Source organism: Poeciliopsis prolifica, unplaced genomic scaffold (assembly GCF_027474105.1).
Source record: "Poeciliopsis prolifica strain line A6 unplaced genomic scaffold, Auburn_PproV2 SCAFFOLD074, whole genome shotgun sequence".
Taxonomy (NCBI): Eukaryota; Metazoa; Chordata; class Actinopteri; order Cyprinodontiformes; family Poeciliidae; genus Poeciliopsis; species Poeciliopsis prolifica.
In genome coordinates, this window is record NW_026562449.1 from 1034460 (window position 1) to 1058210 (window position 23751).

Here is a 23751-nt window from a genome sequence, read left to right on the forward strand (position 1 = left end):
ATGGACGCCACAATTTAATCATAAACCGATGAAACAATGAGGAAAGAATATTATTTTATTGCATTGTGGTTATTATTCAGTTTACTTTAGAAATGTGCAATGAAAATAAAGGTACAATCTCTGTCAAATAAAATAAGTTATTTATTGTAATATAGGTCAATATAATATTTCTCTGAAGAACAATGTTTTATGGCAATGAACCACTTCATGTAACCTTTTGTTTAAGTGAACTGACTCTGTTCATTAAGCAATAATGCCTGACTTCTTTTCAAAAATATTATATGAACTTTAATATATTTAACGTATATAATAAACAAACAAAATAAACGCCTCAACCATTTTCCTTTAAGTAACCACTAAATCTCACAACAGTGCATTTGAAGAATCTTAAACACAAATTTCCCAAACTTTTTCAGGCACAGCAGCACAGGGTACAAGAACCCTAAAGCAAAACAAGGAACTGAAAATGGTTGGACAAACAATGTTGCACTCGACACGTAGGGAAGGCTCCATGTTGGGGATTTAAGCGCTTATACACAGGACAAACATTCTTGCTCCTACTGTTCATACAACATGGACCAATGCAAAAGAGTGCGTAGTTAAAGCCAGAACACAGGAGACATAATGTCATCATTTTCAACGGATACAATGTTTTAAGTAGCAAAAAAAGAATCCCTTTATGTATCGGTTTGGTCTCAGAGCAGTTCATCTTCTACACCGTCATCCACACTTCCTGAGACTGAAGCAGCTTCTGAGGGACAAAAGACAAACATGTCAGAAGTCACATCCCATTAATAAGAGCCTGTCTGCCTGTGACATTTCTGAAGCTGAAAACTGCATCTGAAGCATTTTCCACCTAACAAGACAAACAGCACTCATCAATTACACGCCTTTGAGGGTGTTTAGAAAACATACATTCTCATATTTTCCCAGATTTAAGTTTCTAGGGTTTTGTCCTCATGTGGTAACTTAGAACCTGCTTGAATAATATTCTCCATGAAATAAGAAAAAATAACCACAATACAAGTTTTCATCTCAAACACAGAAAGTAATCACCTGAACACAGCAAGATTTTGGGTTTCAGTGGTAAACATAGGATTTATTCTGAATACCATATGAGCTGTTTACAGACTCTGGTTAGTGTATTTTGGTGTATGTGTATATGTGTGTATACATACACTCCTCTTTACACCTCCCTCTAGTTTTTCCACTCACCTGACAAACTGATACATGACAGACTGAGCTCTGAAGTTGCTCCTAACACATCATCCTGCAAGGAGACAGCAAATCTATTTGAAGATGTTTTCAAATAGTCAGGTTTAAAAGAAATGTAGTGTAAGTTCATGTTGGGCCATGAAGCCCACAACTGATCTAGGAGTGAAAAAAACAACAACGAAAAACATGCCAGTTCTTGTAAAACCTCTGGAGACATTTAAGTTTAATTCACACCTTGTTTTAAAGACTCACCAACATCCTTTGCAAACAGCCTAGATTGTCGCCTCCTGCCTTCTCATCAAATCTTTCCTGGAAGCTGACAGCATGGCCCAGGCGTATGAGCTCCTCACCAATATCCACAGCCTAAATGAAACAGATTTAACATTTTGTTTAAATACATGTTTCAAACAAAAAGAAGTCCACATCTTGGTCATTTCACCCTTTCATATTTAATACCTTTCAATTTTAGTCTTAAAGTACTATTGTTTTCCTTTTTGAAATGGTGCTGTCAACTGTGGAATATTTTGCACCAACTATCATCTACTTGTATTATACTTACTCACCTACTTTGAAAATAGTAAAAGTAATCTAACTAAGGAAATGTCCCCCTCTGACTAATCATTACAGTAATATTTAGTATGTTAAAATTAAGACTCTCTTCAAAAACTTTGAAATCAAATTCAGATATTTGATCTACTCCTCTCCATTCCTGCTACTGGGTCTCATGATTCACTAAAAACATGTTCCTTTGAATATTTGGCTGTTGAGGTGAAGGCACATGTTTTAAGTGGCTCACTTAAAATGTTTGGTTTGACTCAACATGTTAAAACAGTCAATACACAAATTGGGGCATACATGTATTTGATCATCAGTAAAGGTTTTTGAAACTGATGTCGACCTATCTGACCATTTTTTTGTTATTTCTGAAAACATCATTTCTACTGACCCATTGAACCAAAGAGCTGTTTCAGTGAGAATAGGTTTTTTGTTCAACTGGGGAAGTGAAAGTTTACTCTTTCACCTCCAACGTCCATCCTAAAATGTCAAATATCATAGATTCCTTTGCTTCCATTAAGTGACAGTTGACTCTGGTAGGAAGAAATCATGTAAAACATGCTGAATAGCCCTCTTGCTATAATGTGATGTCAAAATAAACTTACCTTGTTTTTGTGAAATATAATAACCTAACATATAAGCAAGGTGAGTAACGTAATACGTTACTCACCTTGCAGTAACGTATTACGTTACTGCATCTAACTAATTCGGTTAGCTCCTAACCGAATTAGTTAGATGCATCTAACTAATTCGGTTAGTTTTGCATCTAACTAATTCGGTTAGCTCCTACATAATAATAATTAATTTGCATCTAACTAATTCGGTTAGCTCCTACACTCATGAAAACATTAAGACACCTTGTTACATCTTCAGTTCTTCGTCAACAAATGTTGCAGATAATAGTTTTAATTTATCTTTGGATAACAATTTATTTAATTGTACTTAGCGACAAATTAGGGTTGCACAGTGGCAAAGTTGTTAGCACTGTTGCCTTGCAGCAAGAAGGACCTGGGTTCGATTCCTGGCCTGGGGTCTTTCTGCACGGAGTTTGCATGTTCTCCCTGTACATACGTGGATTCTCTCCAGCTTCCTTTTACCTAACCAATTTACCTGTCAAAATTCTCCCTAGGTGTGTGTGTGTGTTTGGTTGTTTAGTCCTGTTTGTTTCTATGTTGCCCTGCGACAGACTGGTGACCTGTCCAGGGTGAACCCCGCCTCTCGCCCAGAATGCAGCTGGTAGCTGGCACCAGCAAGTCCCTTCCCCACTAGAGATAAGGGTGAATGGATGGATGGATGGATTGCAACAAATTACCTAACAGGCTACAGCTGAAAAAAAGAACAAATGTCATCAATCTCTAAAAACTTAAAAAACAAATGAACACTTTAAAATGTAAACTTTAGCAAATTGCATACAATGAAATTCAATAATATGTGAAATTAGAGCCTTTTTGTTTATCTTCATAATTTATGAAAATAAACTAACCACAAAAAAAAAACTTATTTAGTAACATTGGTGCAACAGAGCTAAATGGCAATGTGTAGATTTGAAATAAGTGAACTAATTCACAAATGGATTAACTGGTCTGGATAAATAAAACATAAAAAAGGAACCAACCTTTCCTTTGCTGTTGTCATACAGCTTAACACTGGGCCAGGACGAGGCTTCGGAGTGAGAGTAACTGCAGAGTTTGGCCTGTAGGGGTCTCCAGTTAGCACAGTATGCCAACTGTTCAAATATGTCCAGAGCTGCTTCAGTCCAAGCCTCTCCTGAATGACAAAACAGAAACATGTCTTTAGACACAGCATCTATAGCCACGTCTGTAGTCAATGTAAAAGAGAATAACAAGAAGCATTGTTTTTTTTATATTTAAACCTCAGACATTGTGTGAGATGAGACATAAACTTTTGTTCTGTCCGACATAAAAATGACCAGTTTTAGCTTAGTTAGGATTACCTACACTACACTTGCTAAACGTCTGATATTTGACAAAGAATTTTAATAATTTTTTAAAAAGTCATAAATTTGACATGTTCTAAGGTGCCAAAAATCTGAGAAAACCCAGACAATGATGTCATGGCTTTGCAAGACTCTGATACTTTAATTCACAACGTCTGAGTCAAATGGAGGCCTTCTTGTGGATGGATAAAGAAAACATTGAACCAACTGCCCAACATATCAGGCTGAAAGTTAAAGTTTCGACAAAAATGGGTCTTTGAAATAAACAGCAATCTTCAGCATTCCACCAGATCACCAACAAAGTGGCTTATGAACAACAAAGGCAAAATTGTTGTTAAATTGTAACATTTGACCCAAATATTATAATTTAATACGGTAAATCTTCCAAATACTGATAAAACATGTGGAAACTTTGGAATATGAAGAGACATTTGTTGTAAAAAAAAAAAAAGTTCTCCTTCTCATTCCTTCATTTAGGAAAAAAGAATATGTTGGTTGTCCTAACTGAAGATAGTCTGAATTGATGTCAGACAAAAAGGTTGTAGGTCTTTTCATATAATGTATATAGAAATCTGGCTTCAACTGTGTGTCTGTGAATGTAATTCTAATTGGGGTGAATGTTTTACCTTTTGGCCTCACTCCTGCTAAGCTGCATTCAATAGCTTGGAATGGTAAGCTGAGGAAGTCACTCCTGGAATTTTAGTGGAGCAAAAGCAAGAAGCTGTTATTAAGTTTTGAAGCAGGTGCTGCATGCGAATGTGCTCTTGGCAGCAGCTGTGGAGCACAGGACAAAAACTTGGCTGAGTTAAAGCGCCCTGCAGGAAAGCGGAGACATGAAAGTTCACTGCACTTCAATAAAATCCATTTCTCTTACACAGCAACAAATGATGCTCCAGATGTAAAGAGGCAATATTATGCATTTTCCACAAAGTGCAGATTTACAGCACAAACAAGTAACTAAGTTATCTTCAACGGTTATAAAAAATATGTATGTATCAAATATGACTGCAAAGAAATGTGACTTTGTAATTTAACACCTGGAAATTGGCCAGGCCACCTTCAGGAAGTCATCACAACATGGCTCCTCTATTAACTCTTTAACAATGTTCTTTACCAGCGTTGCTCTGAGAAGTAGCTTTTATAATGAGCTCAGCAGATGTTCAGTTCCACCAGGTGTTTTCTAATTTCTGCTAGTCTGAAGGAGCTGAGTGGGGGAGCTGTGAGGGAGGACTCTGTGAGGTGGTAGCTTAGAAACTGCAGCTCTGATGAGGAGCTCAAAGGTGGCTCTATGTCCAACCAAGTGTTTTGCAGAACTGAATGATTGCCAGGGAAATTAAAGGATTACAAAAGAATCAAGACAATCCTTTTGAAAGGATTAACATTATTATATGATGGAAAGCTCAAACACATTGACTTTACATAATACTGCCCCTTTCACATAATTATGACACATCCCTTGAGTTTCTTGTAGCAAACCCGAGTAGATTATAATGCCTTGCATTTCTGCAACCCTATCCCCATTGTCTACAATGAAAAACAAATCACTAGTCTGGTCACAGATTCATGGACAAAGCAAATCATCCCAAAGCCATCAACTTTACTAAACTATCATTAGTAAAGTTAATTTTAGTAACTGCTTATAACTTTTCATTTATGTAAGCTAGAAACAGTTTTTATATTACAATTAAACTTTCTCTTCACTTACAATTATTTATTTGTCATTAATTATACTTTTACACTTTTGTGATTGAATACAGCAAGTTTTGAACATTTACAAAATCAAAACCTCTAGCCTGAGTGAGAGCTAGCAAGACATTCAGGACGCTGTTACAGCGTCCTGAATGTACTGAAGTTGTTAAATGGAAATTGCAGCTCCACATCTTTGGGAAGAAGCAAAATATTGTTTAAACAATGTTCACCTGTACTCATCAAAACAGCAACTTGTGTTGCAGTTTTATGTTTTCAGCATTAAGGAAAAACGAAGAATTCTTCATTAACTCACCTGCCTTTAAGCTCAGTGTCAAAAAATATTGCTAGAAGAAAGTGAACCAATTATTTTGGATTTTTTTAAGAACAGATTTTCATATGAAGCTGGCTAAACATGCAATTTGAGCTTCATGTATTTTCCATTATTAAAATGTATTTTTCCGTTACTTGAGCTCCTAAGATTGCAAACATCTCACTGACAGGTCCTGCAGGCCTGATAGCTTCCGAGGTAACTAACTCTTATGTAAAAGGTTACTCTTTTGCAGATTAATTCATTTATTGTGTGGATGCCAATCACAGATTAAGGCTGATCACTCTGACTGTATTGTTGCCCATCTGATCAAATTGGGATTGCTAAATGCATATTTGCACAATTTGTTGTGACAATTACATGGAAACTAGAGTCAAAAATGCAGCAATAACACAATATTATTATGTTGATTTGTATTTCAGTAAAACAAATATTTTATCTTCCATCCTAACTGATTTAGTAAGCACAGAGGGAAGACAATTGTTGCAGTTGGCCAGAATTTTGGTAGGATGCTCCACTCCTCAAATATTTTTTCCAAACCATCAAAACTGTCTCTTGGCAACTCAATATCTCAGCTTCTTCAGAATATTCTCTCCAAGATAGAACTCAGTTTTTTCTACAGTCACTGATTTGTTAGCTTAAGAAACCCCTCTGTATTGTTCTAGAGGCCCTGGTTCTGTAACGGTGCTAGCATCCATGAGATCACTACCAAGCTCTTCCCATGGAATTCAGGTTGAGTATTCACCTTTCTCAGAATCATCTTCAAGATCCAAGGTAAGCTTCAGATTGAGGAAAATTAACAGTTATCTTGTAAGTCTTAAGTCTCTTTCTCACCAAACTTAAAAGCTGACGGTCTGTAAAGGATCAGGTAGGTGATCATTCATTTCACTTAATGATGTCCAAATCAGTTTAGAGCCAATTTTTAAAGCTTAAACAAACCTTAAAAAAAGTTAAACCTATAAATTCAGCTGGGAAGCAAATCATGTTTGTTCCCTCTAGTGAAAAGTTCACCTTACAGTCATGGCATCTCTTACCTGAGGGGACGCAGGCTGTCTCTGGAAAGCTCTCCGTTGTCCCCGAAGTCTACATAGTAAAGGTCCACTAGTCCAGATCCCAGAAACCCCAGCACCCTGGCCCTGTTCCATGTGTTATAGTCTCGATACGGAGCAGCCACAATGTCTCCAACCAAAATGCTATCCATCCGCTGCTCCTGCAGACCCACAACACCAGCTGCATTAACGTTTATTTAACAAATGCATGTAGACAGTTCTGGTGTTCCAGGCCTTTCTAGACCTCGGCTGTATAAAATCTGGTCCCTTAGGCATGAAGACTTCTAGAAACATTTACAAAAGAATAAGTCAATTTAGGAGCTCAGTTAGCCAGTTAGTTCAGTGGTTTAAGTTTCACACTAGTAAATATTCTAATCAGCAAATAGTGACAGGAAAACAATGTGTACAGCAAGCAGTCACAAAGTGGTGGGTCGGGTCGGGCTGACACTGGAAGGGTCCCTGGAGAGACTATTCATGGTACTCTGTCTTCCATCGTTGGATGGAAGACAAAGTAACAGCACATCTGACTAAATTGTGTTAGAGGGGAAATATAATGCAATTTTATTTCACGCTTTTGTTGTGTACTTTGAGTGTCTAGGACTGCAGAAAGATTCTATTTAGTGTCTCCCAGAGCTGTGTTTTCTGTTTTTTTCTGTTTCCTTCCATTTTTAGAACTATTATGTCACAGTATTTGCTTTATATAATCTGTAAATCTAATTTGCCATTATTTATTATAAAACAACTAATATATATATACAATCCACTCTTCATATTCCTGTATATTTCGTATATGCTGTGTAACTTGTATAATATGTACATATCTCTCATATTTGTATTTATATTTGTACAAAACATTTTATTTATAGCACATCAATATTATTCTCTGTTTATATCTTTGTACAACTGTTTATAAATATTTATATACTGTATAGCACTTCTGGATAGATGCAAACTACATTTCGTTGCTTTGTACATGTGACAGTGCAATGACAATAAAGTTGAATTCTAATCTATTCTGGAACTTCAAAACAAGGTCATGGACTTCCAGCTAAGCAATTTCTTTTCTTTTGTAGTCCAAGCTCCAAGATGCTGAAGCTACAAGTGGATGAGTTAAAACGTAGCTCGATTCATCATACCCCCAGCATCACAGTCTTCAAAGTGCATGGTTAAATAGTACTCGTTTCTTGATCTTATTGTGTTTTTTATTACTATGGAAATGACAGACACTGCAGAACAGTGAGCTGCAAACTTCATTTGACAAATAAATTTATTATGTTATAATGTCCTGCTCCTTGTTTTCATAGCAGTAACATTTTGCTTTCTGTTGGTGTAGTGATCTTTGGAAATACACTCAAAAGACATGAATGGGAACATGGCTAGAGCTGCAAAGAAGCTACTGTCAACAGTACACCACCAGTTCATAACAACTGATGCTTCTTCAATGAACTGCAAGCTTTACCTTTGACCCATAAAGTGTGACGTGATTAACTCCGCACATGTACTTACTGTGGGGTTTTCATTTGTGTAGAAGTTGTTCATCTCCTCTGTCAGCTTGTCCAGCTGGAGGGAGCGAACGCCCAGAATCTGGATCCAGAAGTGGTTTGGGTTTTCTGATGCAGACACATAAACCTCTAAGTGTTCATCAGGCTGGAAGCTCAGGTCTGGACTGGGAACTGGGGCACACAGAAGAAATCAAAATCCTTTGTGTCAAACAACTGGAGTCAAATCGAAACTAATACAGATAGAGTTGCTGAGACATGATTAAAGTAAGCTGACTTTCAAACTTTGACACTTCTGAGAGTGTATCTGTGGACACGCTGCTCTCCTCTTCCTGCTCATCTGTGCCTTTCAGCTCCTTCATCTCCAGAAGTAAACATTCAGTTGTGGGTTCTTTGGACTGAACAAGTCCATTCTTCTCCGTGTGGGATACAGGGTCGTTGTTGTTCAGACCAATGATGCATTTGGGTTCCATGCAGTAAGGATCAGGATTCACGACTTTATGTCCACGTTTCTGGCGAAGGGCAGATGACTGCGAGATCTTTGACCTCACCACTGCATCCGCTCCAACTCTTTCTAGAATCATCTCCTGCAAAAAATATGGCAGTGAGTCTAACTCTACATAAAGAGTTGGATTTATAAAATCCAAATGAATCGTTCACCTTAGCCTGCTTGACCTCCTGTTTGCTCCCGGTGATGGTCACACTGCCCTTTCCTCCAGGGCTGTGCTTTTTTTTTCTGGAACAAACTATTCTGGCTCCTGTGCTTCTTGTGATTAGTTTCAAACCCTCACCACCACGTCCTGTAACACACACAGATACATGCACACACGCGCACACATGTACACACATATGTACACACACACACAACTACTAGTTGCAAAATATTCAATAAAAGCAGGCAACTGTAGCCTGTAGGATTCCTTGAGGTTTCATACTCGGCCGATTATTGTTTGCATTTTCTATACTACACCTGAGCAATATTATTGAGACTTTCAATAAACTCTTAGCAGTTTTATGTCAGTGTCGTTCTGCTGTGCCTGTTTCTTAAACCACATCAGTTCAAAAACGTATTGTATTGATCATGTTGTTATTGTATTGACTAACTCAGACAAAAAAAATGGTGACCTACTAGTCATCTTTTTTTAATTCTAGTAAAACAATAAATGCAGCCCTATCTAAAATACACTTCCATAACAGTCACATCTACAAACTCCAGCAACAATATAATAAATGCTCACAAAGATGATTCACCAAAATTAGCCACTAGCTACTTTCCAACAGCAGACCATGGAAATTGGGTTACCCAAAGTCTCATCTGTAAAGGAAAAAAGGTCCTAAGAAAAACAAGTTAACTCTATAAAAGAGAGTACCTATAACACGTCCAAAGGCATTCTGAGGAACCTCTACAACCTCCACTGTTGGCTCAGAGTCCATAGCCAGGTTCTCCAGGACACAGCGGGCCAACAGGATCTGCTCCTTTGAGCCCTGCATCTGGACAAGCACAGCGGCCTTATGGCCAGTTTCCTCCGAGTATGACGCAACTCTCACATGAGCTCCAGACTTCTGGCTCACCTACAACAGAAACAGAAAGAGGCAGGAGTTTACCGAGTGGATGAACCACTGTGTCCCAGAGACACGTACCAGATAAAGGGTAAAACATGACAACGGTGTTGTTCAGTTTTGAGAAAATAACAAGCCACGGTCCTGTCCACACGGAGACAATTTTAGGAGTATCCACAAAATGTTTTTTGCTGTTTAGGCCGAGCGTCCACTTGGATTCAGCGAGACCAGAAACAATCATTTATGAAACCATTGCAGTTTCATGCTCTTCTACAATGGCATAAAACTGCCATTGCTAAACGGCGGTTTCATCTTTCCTGGTGGCCAGGTCTTTTTTTTTTCTTTTTTAAACATTGATGTTGACGTTCCGTCTAAATCTCTAACACTTTCACAAATAACAAATATGGTGCAGTTCTGTCCATGCTACATCACCACCTAATACATTGTTGTTGTGCGGCGCTGCATCCTGTCATGTGTATACATTTTTTTTTTCTTAACCATTTACAAAGATATTCCATGCTTGTCTCTGTGTGGAGAGGGTTTAAATCTATTCTGGGGCTGGTAATGAAAATAAGTGTAAACAGCTCTGCTCAGGTTTGAATCAAGACTCCAAAATAGAGTTTAGATCAGGCCTAAAAAACATAAACTCAACCCAGTCAGAGCCTGCAGTCATTGTGTTCGAGTCCAGTCCAATCCAATCCAACTAATTAACCTTTAATTAATTAAACGCCAAAGTAAAGCCGACATATTTTAATTACAATTTTATTGCTTTCATTTTTAGACAACCATTTGAGTAAGCAACTCCTGTTTATAGCTTTTGTTTAACATCTTCCAGCTCTATTTTGTCGCTTGGTGTCACTGCAGGGTCAGACAGGTGCAAATGATCAAGGATGTGTGACTGACAGGATTCTATCACCGCCGCGCTTGTTGTAGTGTGACCAACTTTTCCACCCGACCTACTTTCTTTATTTTCTGATTAAAGCAAACTACCTAGGCTTCTATTTACACTATAAAAAGTAGACTCCTTAAAGGCAAAATAAGATGAACGAAGGTGTGAACTACATACCACATCCAGAAATGTAGCATGGCATCTGGAGATGTTTCTATACACTTCTATAGGAAGAATCATTTTGGACTCCTCAGCGTCAGGCTCCTGACCTGTCAGAACATCAAAAAATAAAAAATACTTAGTGGTTGATTATTCATTCATATGCGTTTGTTTCATAACAGCACCAACTTACTGCTGCTGGCGTTGCTGATGTGGCGATAAACAATGTAGCCTATCGTAGCTCCAACAGACAAGCCTGCAGCAAGAGCTACCATCTTTCCTCTGGGTCCGTCCTTCACAGCATCCATGACGTAGCGCACACTCTGCGGGATGCTACACCTGAGACAGGACACAAGGGCATTAACAGCTCTCTCCTTTCCAGCAGTTTCTCATGGCATGTTCAGTTTAGGGGTGCACCGACTGCAATTTTCTGGCCAATCACCAATCTTTAAAACGTCTGACCTGCAGATTGTGATTTTGGCTGACACCAACTTTTTTTAAATAACTGACACTGTCTGGCATAAAAACGTCACAATCCCCTTATTATCGGCACAATATTATCAGCATGGTATTGGTATTGGCTGATATTAGCTGTAAATTTTAATATCTGACATCGGCCATTCCATCAAAATAACTCACCAATATAAAAGGCATTGTGACTAACCAGTGGCAATGATCCCTGCAGCACAGCACAACGTCAAATTTGCACCTTTTGAGGGTCGTCATTGTCATGTGTAAATTTGACATTAAACATAATGCAAGTTGAAAGTCATTTTAGCCTCCTTTTTAGCTTTTGAATTTGGTAGCAGGCTAAATTGACAAAGATGACACTACTTTAATTCCACAGCTGAGAAAGCCATACAGTTTCAGTATGTAGGTATAGGAAAAAAATATTGTTATTGGCCAAGTGAGTTTTAGTGTATCGGCATATCAGATCCCTAAATCTACTTTCAATGTTCCAATCTACACAAAATAGTATCCATGGAGCAATATAAACTTGTTTTAATCCCACTAGTATTGAAACGTTTAATCAGAATCATTGTAATGATTAGATTATTGAAATAATCGTCAGCTAATTTAGTAATTGCTATTTGCTAAAAGAACAACACACTTGGAGCAGTAAGTCAAATCTGTTAAAAAATATATACATCTTACATTTGACTTAAAAAAACACATGGCTGATGGAGCTTCACCTGGTTCAAGTTCTGGAAATAAAAAAGTATTTTGCTCTCCAATTCTGAATTGGTTAAGTCCAAAAATAAAAATAATTTTAAAAAATGATACAATTTTAATGATCCAAAAAAATCATCACCAGATCAGCCTACACAGTATTGATGTTAAGACAAGCAGAAAAGACTGAGTTTCCTCATTTTTTCCTACAAATTATCAAACAGTCACAAAATGAAATGCTATTATTGCACTTTGGGCAATAATATGTTTATTTTCTTATTTGAAAAAAGTTACTACTAAATCAAGTAAGCTAAAAAAAAAATCTGTGACTTGGGTCTTTTTTTTTTTTTGCACAACAGGTTAGGTAGACTGCAGGTCTGTTTGGAGCATCTTACCAAATATAAAGTGTACAGAATTATTTTGCTACAGAAATCACAATGTTTGAGGTCGGATGCCGACAATTAAATATAAGAACAATGTCTCCATGTTGGCAATGGTTGGGTGATTATTGTTAAACGCACATGTGCAAATGTGACCTGGTGGACAGGGGGCGGGGGAAGTCTATCAGTCAGCGGAGCCAAAGAGGACACTGGCTGATTTTTAGACCTGTGCAGAAATAGAAAAGATTGACTTCACATGTAAATATCCGCCCTATATTGAGGAAAGCATGGCCAATCTATCGGTGCATCCCTAATTTAGGTTTTCTTATTAAAAGTGTTAGTTGGAGTCAAGGAAAGTCTTTAGCGTTTGTCTTTGATGAACAGCTCTGCAGCAGTCATGCAGCAAAGAAAAGGAAGTAGCAGCAAGCCTGAATTCAAGCAGATCCACTATGGAACAATGTCACAAACTAAACACTGCTGTTCATTTTACTCTCAGCAAGAGTCTACTTCAGGAAACATTTAATATTACTAAAGTGTCCATTTTCACTTCATGACAATCTGTTAAAAAAATACAAACTGAGCACAAACAATCACAACAATACAACAACATCCTCTAATTTAACAATTAGTTTCTGTGATACACAAACACTAACACGCACACACACTGCTTGTAGCCAAGCCATTAACTACAGCCCCCCTGACCCTGACTGCTGCATGAAAAGCACCAAAAGCTGCTACAGGTTCATGCTGTTCACTTTATTCAGTCAGACATTCCAACAGTTCGCTCCATGCATTGTGTGTGTTTTCTTAATAATGCTTCAAGCTGAGCAAAGTGAGATGAGGAGCCAACACTTAGAGCAGTGAGGGGTAACAAATGACTCCAGATCACACAGCACCACCATGCACAAAGGCCTGTCTCACTTGGAGAGGAGGGCTTGGGAACTGTAGCTGACAAACACACGGGACTTGGACACACCAACGTCCATCTCAGTAGAATTCAGACAAAAACAGAGTGTCTGCAACTCCAGCGTTTCTTTGTCATTTAAGATCAGAAGCAGTGACAGACAGGCAGAAGGAGAACAACATTTAACTAATGGCAGCAGCTGAGGCTGGACACCAAGTAATAAATACAGGATCACTGTGTAATTCATCTATATCATTTGTTTCACTTAGTAATGAAGTTTCTGAAATAAATGGACTTTTCAATCATATTCTAATTTATAACATGGGTCTATAAATACAGAAAGAATTTGTGGAGACACCCAGTAAAAGCTGATTTTTTTTAATAACATACAGGGCCTGTGAAACTTTGATATTTTACTATTTTGTTACACTTAGAAATCAATAATGATCAACATAATTTGGCTTTCACGATAAAAAGATCCTTCATTCCAAAGTGAGAACTGATTTCTACAAAATAATGAAGGTTAATGTATTTAACATAACTGACAGAAGAAATACTCTTCCCACCACTTTAAAGTAACTGACCTAATTATAAGTTATGGATCACTTTTCTTCATGTTTAAATTTTGGGTAACTAAAATATTTTCATGTCTGTGAGTATTTAAAGAAGCATTGTAGATTATTTCAAAACAATTTTTAAAATCATTTATATGCTAAAACTGTGTTGTTTTTTGTTGCCTCATGGCACCATTGCGCAGTTGGGGTCGTTTTGTTCAGACAATATTACTGCAGTGCATTAATATGCAGTTGATTACAAAATCATTATAAAACTCATTTTAACAGGAGATGGATGCAAGATCATTTCATGGACAACAGGTGCATGGTTCATAAATTGGGGTCATTCCCAATGAAAACATAAGGGACCCCTGTACAACCATTATTTCATTGTTCGTTTATCCTCAAAACTAACTTCATTCTCAAAGGGTGATAAGCTGGTCATCAATGAACAAATGGCCCTATTCCAAGGCAGGTAAAGCCTGAAGCAAAAAACAAAAATATGGGGCTGCAGGGTACTTCATGTGGCTAGTGCAGATAGTGTTCCTAACAACTTGAAAACCTGCACAGGGCGAGTCGTGCAACCACCAAATCCATCAGACATGGGAGCTGGTGGAAATGTTGTCCTTTGTTTGACTCAAATTCTACCAAAAAATAAAATAAATCAGAACTACAAGCTCTTTTAAAAAAAAAAAAAAAAAAAAGAACCTTCAGCCCTAACTCCAGTCACTGATGTGAATCTGGTCGTTTCAACCCATAGATAATCAGATAAACAGATGGTGATTCACAAAACACTTTTTTCAACAAGCAATTCCTTCCTGATGTTTTACATTTAATAGGGAAAAAGATTCATGGCAACATCCTAAGTAATTCTAACTCTGCCAAACAAACACACATACAAACACACACATGCTCATTTTAGTAATGTGCTTAAATGTAGCATTCATTAATGAACATTGGTTGTTTATTTTATATTTGGTGAGTTGGAACCATGTCTAATTTATTTGTGTCAAAGTTAGTTTTTAATGAATGTAGTTTCTGTTTGATTTGGATTTCATTTCTCATAATCACTGTAGAAAACCTTGGTGTTTTAGTCCCCTTGTAGCACAATGTTGCCCTAAAGCAACAAACCCAAATCTGGGTCTGATTTGATGATTGATATGTAATTAGGGACCACAAGCTCCCAAAGAAGGCAGGGAAATGGTTCTCTCCCAAAAAATAAAATGTCATGCGATTGAGGGTTAATATTCAACTATTGCTCCAAAGTCTGGGACTGTCACACTGATTCAGTTTTGATTTTTGTTTCTTTCAAAGGAGTTAAAAATCTCCAAAACATTTTTTTCTATCCCAAGAATACAAACTGGTAAAAATATTTAACTGGTCGGTAAACGTGAAATTTCAAAGAGTTTTTAAATGAAAAGAAAAAATAAAAAAACTGTTGGAAAGGCAGATATTGCCACAGGTTGCTCTTTTTAGCTTAAGATAAATATTAAGGGCTAAAAGTTAAACACTTCTGAGAGATTTGACGTTTTAGCTGACGCACTGCTGCGACTTCCTCTATGAATTTGCCGTCCTGTCCACGCTAAACTCTGGGACTCTGATACCGAAGGGTTTCTGGGACATTTGAGTGAACTATACGGTCACTAATACCGCTTCCGGGCTGATTGAGGACGCGGGTCCTGATGATGAGCCAGAAAACCCTCAACACTTTCTCCACTCAGCTCGTCAAATAAGCTAATATTAGCTCGGTTTAGCGGCTGCTAAGTGAGAGATAGAGGTCAGTTAAGCACACCGTCCCAGTAAAACACTTAACAATACTGCTTATTTTTGCGGCCTAATATTCTCTACAATAACTACAAATGAACATGTTTTAATAAATGACACTTACAGACGTCTACAGCAGCCTATCTCCTGGTTGTATCGACACTGGATGATACAGGCATCAAGTTACCCAGAGAGCTCGCAGTAAACCGGAAACTGAACTTTCTTTCGCCCTTCAAACAAAATCACTCCAGGAGGAGTGACTGAGCATAACTCCGTGGCAAACGACAGTGTTTCATATCTATGAGTCATACATATGGCCTCAACGAGACTTAAAACTCTTATTTTGAAGCGTTGCCCGGAAGCGTTGAGCTGCTCACGTCTGCGCTAGGCGCAACCCAACCGAGGTCGCTGCCTCTGAGGGGCAACGTGCTCTCAGAGCGCAATGGAAAAGTATATTTTGAACCTTTCCATATTTTGTCTCATTCCAATCAAATTTGAAGGAAAACAAGCAAAACTTTATGGGTTTAAAGTTGCCTGTATTTCTAATAAGTGTTATTTAAATGTAATTGTTGATTTATATTATTCAAATATTTAAAGAAAATTGAATTGTTGTGGATACTGATGTCTGCAGGCAGGAAAGATCTCCTGTAGCAATCTGTTGAGGCAACTCTGAAAAAAATTCTGTGTAGTCTACTGCAGAGGATGCTCAGGGTTGTACATAAGAGCCGTTAAGCCAGGCTGAATGACAGATCATATGCTTACATTTTTTCCCCAGTGTGACTGACCATAACTATTTTATATATATAAAGCTGGAATCAATTTGGAATCCCATGTACAGGAGGAATCTATACCACAAAGTGATTTAAGATAGCATCTTGTGAATTAGCAGACATTGAATTAGGGTCAGAGTCACTGCAATAACCTGAATATATAGTTCAGTAAAACGCCCCTCAGCTCTACCGCAGCTATAATACCTCTTCTCAATTTATGGCAACAATTGTCAGCTGCTTCATAGCGCCCTCTGGAGTCATAATCCAGGCATGAACTGACAAACTTGGGATATTAGAAAGAACATACTTTGTGACAGCTTTTTATGACATTGTAGTAAATAGGCTGAAATGTGTTTTTTTTTTTTTTTTTTTTGTTGCAAATATAACCAATCAATTGATCTAGAATTACAGTTCTGCTGCAGTTATCTCACTCTGTGTGCGCGTACACAAACATAGAAAATGAACACTTAGGATCATGTGCATTTATTGCAAAGCAGATCAACCTTTAACAAAACTGTCACAGTTACAGTTTTTCAGGACTTGATGGAATGTTTGTTATTTTTTCTCCCAGGAATGAAATCAGGAATGACACGGGGTCCACCTCATGACCACATCCAAGGACAGCATGATGAGTAGATGGGTGGGGGAATGTGGGTAGTGTTCCTCATCTAAGCTACAGGCGAAGACAGGAAGACTGAGGCAAAGTGTCAGGGGTCTGAGCAGAGGGATCCTGAACTGCTCAGTAGAGCCAGCTAAAGGCACAGCTTGTGTAGTTGACCAGCTCTTCTGGTTTGAACCACAGGGAAATCTCAGTTTTGGCACTGTCCACTGAATCACTGCCATGGATAATGTTCCTGAGGAGAAGAAGAGGAAGAAGAAGAGGTAAATGAATGCTAAACTGTTCTAGTTAACCTGACTAATCAGAGCATCTCATTCAGTCAGTTCTCACACATCCACACCATAGCAACTTGTCGCTGGAGACTGCCATCAAACCACAAAATTCTGACAGTCAGTCACTTCTCCCAGAGAACTCCAGCTGAAGACTGCAAACTTTTTGTCCCATTTATATTAACAAGTTACAACATTTAATTTCCCTTTGGATCAATAACGCATGTCTGAATTTTAATTGTAGGAGACTGGTTCCAGAGCCGCGTGTCGAGGTGAATCTGACTACATCCAGCCGGAGCCTCAGCCTCACACACCAGCTCAGGCTCCTTCCCCACCAGAGGGGACATTCCACGTCTACATACCAGAAAACTGAATTATTCAAAATACCGTTCGACTCAAAATTGATACAAACTGATTAGTTTGCATTTGTTCAAATAATGACAGTCTCTCAACTCCTTGCATAAAGTTAAATAAAATTGGTCTTAAAATGATTGCATGACTGACTCAAAGGTTCACAGTGAAACAAAAGATATGAACACCTATGCTAAGTGTTATTTTTGTACTGGTTTCCCCATTAGGGAAATAACATTTTTAAATTGTACATTTTTATGGCCTACTATTGTTGTGTTAGAAATAATCCTCATTTTTGGTCTCAACTAGAAATCCCTCTTTAAAAAAAAAAAAAAACTCCCATTTTGCAATGTTCTCCTTGGCATTATCCCCATTTTGTAATTCACTCACCTTTTTTCTGTAAGACTGCATCACTCATCAAATCGAATCAGATTTTATGATTAGTCAATTAGTACTTTATTAGCTATCATGATTTTTTTTTTTTTACTCTTTGGTTGAGTGCAGACAAACAGTTTTGATGGAACGGACCCAAATGACACTCACTTGCTGACGTCGATGCAGAAGTCTCCTCTGATGGTTCCAGGTTTGGAGTCAGCAGGATTAGTCTCACCCAGCATGACTCTGCCAGTCTTCACCACTCCCTTTCCTTCCCACACCTGGAACATAAAGGGCAGGGATTCGGTCAGGACTGTTAACATTCCAGCCTCTTCTTCTGGAAAAAGAACAAGCTGGGTTCTCACCATGGCGACCACTGGACCAGAACTCATGTAGTTGACGAGGGAAGGAAAGAAAGGTCTGTCCTTAAGATCGATGTAGTGCTGCATTAGAAGGTCCTCAGAGGCCTGCAGAAGACAACCGTAAAGTTTCCTTCATATGACTGACCTCTCACAAAGCTGCTGTAGTCATTACATGCAAGAACCAGGTTTCCTACTCACACTGGAGAGCAACAGATGTCAAGTATGACATTATGGCTTTGTCTACTTTCGTTTTATTATCGAGTTAAATGGAGGTGCACCTGCAGGTGATTTTGTTCTAAGGAACATTTACAAGTCTGAGACCATCCAAACTATACAGAGATGGCAGAATCATGCTGTGTGGCTTTTTTAACAAGGGAGGAAGTGATGCACATCATGAGGAAAGAATATAATATGGAAATAATTCAGCAACATCTAAAGCCATCAACCAGGAACCATCACTTTGGTTACACAGTTGCTGAAGAATATCATAAAGCCCCTGGGGGCAGCAAACTAACTCCAAAACAGCTGATGGAGGGAAACCTGAAAAATTGGAGTCAAGTTGTACAGTATGGAAGGCAACTTCACCAAATGCTGAAGAAATGCAAACTGAACAAGAAACACAAAGAAAATCTTTTTCTATATGCATTCTGACATTCTTTGTTTACTAAGTACATATTAATTAAGCCCAGACTAATAGCTACAGTTATTTTGTAAAGCTAATGCAATCTGTAAAGCACCAAAACCGTTTGTCAGTTTGTATCTGCAGGACCCTGATCATCATGCTAAGCTTACAACCGAGCCATTCCTCTCTCTGCAGCACTGAGATGGACATCCTGTCCCTTACAGCACACCAGGGTCAAAGGTCAACAAATTTCAACTTTTAATTTTGAGCTTTATTGAGCTGCAGTGCCATACTCAGCACAGCCCAGAACTGCTGTTGCATTGAGCAGCAGTACAAAGTGATGGATCACAACGCAGAGCAGGTGCTGCATTCACTGTAGAATCCCCTATAACAACCGCAGACCTGATACATCTACTGCTGCAGCTAGAGAAGCAAAATACAAGTGCTACATTGTATAAACAATGCTTCAAATAATTTTTAAGCCACCTTTTTATTATGTACTTTTAAATTATAACACTGGAAAAACCTTGAAGATTCCCGATATGACCGCAGTGCTGGCTGGGATCTGCGCATGAATGGATCGGACAGTTCTGCTAAAAAAAGGTGCCGGTGGCAGAGGGCACATCTGCTGAAAGCATGCCGTTATCCGATTACTGGAGGAATTACACAATTCTCATTTCTAATGTACAAAGTCCCTGGCTCATCCCACTGTAGCACCACAGATGGAAACTGACATCCATGTCAGAGATCAAACTTTTTGCAGAAAAAGAAGACCTGCCTGGGGAAGCTGGCTCCACATGTACTAGAGAGGGTCCAATAATCCAAATCCTTGTCCATACATGCCAACAGACCTCTGCTGCTCAATCTGTTCAGTACATTACCGACTAAAGGATTTCACTTGAGCAGCTACTTTAATCCCTTAACCTCAGTCACCCGGAACTGCACTTTATTCACGCCACACTGATCCAAAAAGACCACCTTCCTTTGCATAAGGCTGATGTAGACATGAAACTGCTGATCAGCAGCACTGCGTTCCAGATCAGATGACTTGAAAGCTGCAGTGGGGTCCAGCTGGTTCTCCGCAGTAAGGAATAGATCAGATGGTTAATCAGCTCTATGCTGGTGCTCTGTACAGTCATGTGAACGTGGCTCAAAATAACAAGACTCAAAATAACAAGACTTAAGCTCTTCAGGTTTGTCCTCACCTGAAGCATCTTCATGCCAACAAGTTTGAAGCCCTTCATCTCGAACCTCTTGATGATCTCCCCGATGATGCCGCGCTGCACGCCGTCGGGCTTGATGGCGATGAAGGTACGCTCCTGCAGTTCAGCCATGGTTCTGAAACGAAGGAGCAGACAGAGTGACTCAGAGGTGGTGTGGGGGAGAGGTGGTCAGAACAACTGGAGTGGACCAGAGGAACCAGCCTGACGGTCACTCACAGCACCGGGCTGGATTTGGCACGAGGAGCTGGGGGGCCGGCTGACGAGGGAACCGACCCCATCGAGCTGAGGAATGCTCCACTTAGGTCAATGAGGATTGACCCAAGACTGTTGGTAGCAGAACGGCAGCTACCAACAGCCACACCCACACAGGGTCACAGCTTAGGTGTTACCACTGCCAGGGGAGCTACAGACAACTTCCTATTTGTTCATTTTGCTCCTTCCCCAATAATCAATCCAGTCACACAGACATAACTCTTATTTACAGCATTTCCAATCAAACTGGTTAGTTCTATAGTGCAGGAGTTTCGCTGTCTAATGACACAAGTGCAGAATAAAGTGCTGCTCCAATTCTAAGTTGCATAAAGCAACACACACACACACACACACACACACACACACACACACACAGAATGAAGAGAGCTACTGCTACTCATTAGCTCCACCTTTGAAGCCTCGCCATGATGCCAAGAGCTGAAGTTTAATCTCCATTTGTCACTGTTCCTAATAAACACAGCAGTATTATCTAAAGTGCCTTTAGAGGGAACAAAGGAACTGTGACTGTTAATGTTGTACTCAACAGACCAAGATCCTAAAGCTAATAGAAAGAGGAGGCATGATTCAAAATAAAGTAGTGAGAAAAATGGTACATTATAAATCGAGATACGTTTACCCAAAATTCTGCAACATCTAAAAATAAATCACTTTGTCATTGTAAATTGTAGCAGTTCCATTTTCTAAATTATCTGCCACTTGATGGACATCTTCCACTTTTTTAATACTACTGGGAAACATAAGAGATTATGAAAAGATTAAGACTGAATTGAAATGGACCTGCTAAGAGATCAGGCTGCAAATGTGACACAAGCCCAGAATAAAATGCTAGTAGAAGATATTCTTAGAATTTGTACAGCAATGGAGGCTAAACTCCAGTCCTTGAGGGTTGGGGTGTCCAGCACACTTGAATTAAGTGGCTAAAGAACCTCACCAGCATGCAGTCAAGCTGAACAGAGCCCTGCTAATGAGCTTATGCTGGAATCAGGTGTGCTGAAGTAGAGAGTTGTCTAAATGCTGCAGGACACCAGCCCACTGACTCTACCCACTCTGTTCCACTCCTACATAAAATTAAAGAGATTTGAAAGACAAGTTTAATATATAGGTGAATAATTTCATTATGCATTTTGAGTTTAGAGGATCTAGATGAGGAAATTAGAATGACAATATTGGCTATAATCTACAAGGTTATTTCTAGGAGTGCATCAACTGCTTTTTTCTGGCCAATCACAGATTACAGATCTTTTACAAAGCCTGACCTGCTCATTCATATATACACTGATGTATATACTGATTTTTTTGGTCTAAAACTAAAGTCACAGAGTTTGCAACAGTGGAGTGACCATTGTCAACAGCAAACATGACCTTGTGGGTCTATCAGTCAAACCTCTCATGGCAGTGAGAAACAGGACAGTGGTTGAGTTTTAGACCTTTGCTGAGGAAGATGAAATCATTGGAAAAGATCAGCAAGTGAGTGAAAAAATTAAGGAATTTGGTGCCGATTTATAGGTGCATCCCCAGTTATTTTGGTATTAGACAACATGTTTGGGTAGGATATCATAAATAAAAGAAACCCCACATTGAATAGGTTTACTATATGCGAAAAACACTTAATTAAGAAATGTCAGAGTTGGACCCACAGATGTTCAATATACAAACTGTTTGGCTTATTTGAATAAATCCTTTTGTTGTCCACCAAGTATCTGCTGTTTAGTTCAACACTACATGATTAGAATTAGATGGGTGACTATTATTCCCACTGCAATAAAAAAAAAAGTTGATTTTTTTTTTTTAGGTGTGGTCTTCACTTCCTACAGTGACAGATAAATGTTCGAGTTGCTGAGCAGACTGATCCAGACAACCCGACAGAGAATCGGGACAGAAGTCGCATCTTCCGCCCGCAGGTCTAAAGCTCTGATGGAGCAGGACGGCGTTCAGAGTTCAAGTGGAAGAGATCATCAGTCGCAATCTGCGACTTAGGTCCTGGCTACAAGCGCAAGCTACTTGTTTAGCACACAGTAAAATATATTTAATTTGCTTCTTCGAATAAAGTTGCGTTAAAATAGACGATAGCCGTCACAACGTCACCATTCATGATTTTCAACAGTTTCCTTCCTGTGCTGTGACGTGGAAGTCACGCGGCACGGGCCTGGACTTTAGCAGTGTCTGCTCGGTGGAGTGAGCTCTAAATCCGCCGGCTGCTTCGGCATTCTCCTGGACAGCTGGGCAGGCGGGCGCCAGCGTCACCCTCCACAGGACGCGTCTCGTTATCAGATTTCTTCCAGATAGCGATGGTGGTCGCGAATTCGAACTTGCAGTAAATTAAAGACGACAGTTCCGCATAGTTTATCAAGGCAGGTCTGGGCCTTTCTTAACAGCCACATGGTCCCTTTGTTCCCGCTGCTGGCTGTCAAGACTTCCATTTCCGCGACACAGGAACCGGCTCGGAGCGCGAGCGGTCAACATGCATGTTGAAGTTTTAAACCCGTCACATGAGGTGCGAACTCGTTTTTAATGGCGTTAGAAATAGATTTTTAACAAAGTGCCAAAAACCTAGCAGGAAACAAGGTGAAGTCAAGCAAATTGTGAAACACTTGAAAATAATTATAAAAGTTGCTAAAAAATCAGAGAGGGATGATTACCTCGACAGTGAAGCTCCGCTGAAGCAACCGGACAATCCACTCTGCGCTTAATGAAAGAGAAGAACTACAGGGAGGCGCAGCTCTTATTTATAGGAGTAGGCGGGGCTGAGGGAACGGCAAGTCTCTGGAGCCAAACTTCAGTTCGAGCCGATAAAGCTTTTTTGTCGGGTTAAAACAACATTTCGAAAATAACCTTTAAATAGGTATGAATCATATTTAACTTTTCATTAAGTTTAATATGTATAAACTAAATAAGTCTGTATTAATGGAATATTTTAATCGTTAATGTCATTTATTCAACAGCCGTAAGTAAAAAACATTTTGTAATTAACAGGAATAAAAGCAAGGAAGTGTCAGTCTGTGTGTAGTTAATACAATCTCAAACGGTTTCAAATTGTAAGAGCAATTCTTCTTTTAAAGTAGTCTATTGATGTTTCTAGGTTTTCCAAAGTGTTTTCTTTTTTAAATCATCATTACTGTGATTATTATTATATTGTAAAAGTATGAACGTTGTGGTAAAGAATGTTTGTCAAGTGTCAACCATAGGTTGATGATGTTGCCCATTAAAACATCTGA

The 23751-nt window shown here is 38.9% G+C and overlaps 2 protein-coding genes across 3 annotated transcripts; both read right to left on the reverse strand.

The window, feature by feature from the left end:
- Positions 1-41: 41 nt before the first annotated feature.
- On the reverse strand, positions 42-16064 carry tdrkh (tudor and KH domain containing). 2 transcript variants are annotated; one of them, XM_055021252.1, is made up of 14 exons: positions 15797-15826; positions 13372-13483; positions 11094-11239; positions 10919-11010; positions 9663-9864; positions 8953-9092; positions 8570-8879; positions 8300-8466; positions 6779-6954; positions 4354-4418; positions 3386-3537; positions 1468-1578; positions 1216-1270; positions 42-751 (listed from the first exon to the last, which is right to left on the reverse strand). In XM_055021252.1, the coding sequence occupies exons 2-14, from the start codon at positions 13434-13436 to the stop codon at positions 696-698; spliced, it is 1737 nt and encodes a 578-aa protein (XP_054877227.1). In that variant the 5' UTR covers positions 13437-13483; positions 15797-15826; the 3' UTR covers positions 42-695. The 2 variants fall into 2 exon arrangements, with proteins under 2 accessions (XP_054877227.1, XP_054877228.1); XM_055021253.1 differs by lacking the exon at positions 13372-13483 and having other exon boundaries at positions 15797-16064.
- Positions 16065-16909: 845 nt separating this feature from the next.
- LOC129352244 (nucleoside diphosphate kinase B-like) lies at positions 16910-23309 on the reverse strand. The gene is made up of 5 exons (XM_055021123.1): positions 23176-23309; positions 20246-20378; positions 18422-18523; positions 18225-18337; positions 16910-17296 (listed from the first exon to the last, which is right to left on the reverse strand). Exons 2-5 carry the CDS (start codon positions 20372-20374, stop codon positions 17182-17184), a joined length of 459 nt encoding a protein of 152 aa, XP_054877098.1. The 5' UTR covers positions 20375-20378; positions 23176-23309; the 3' UTR covers positions 16910-17181.
- Between the last annotated feature and the right edge of the window lie 442 nt (positions 23310-23751).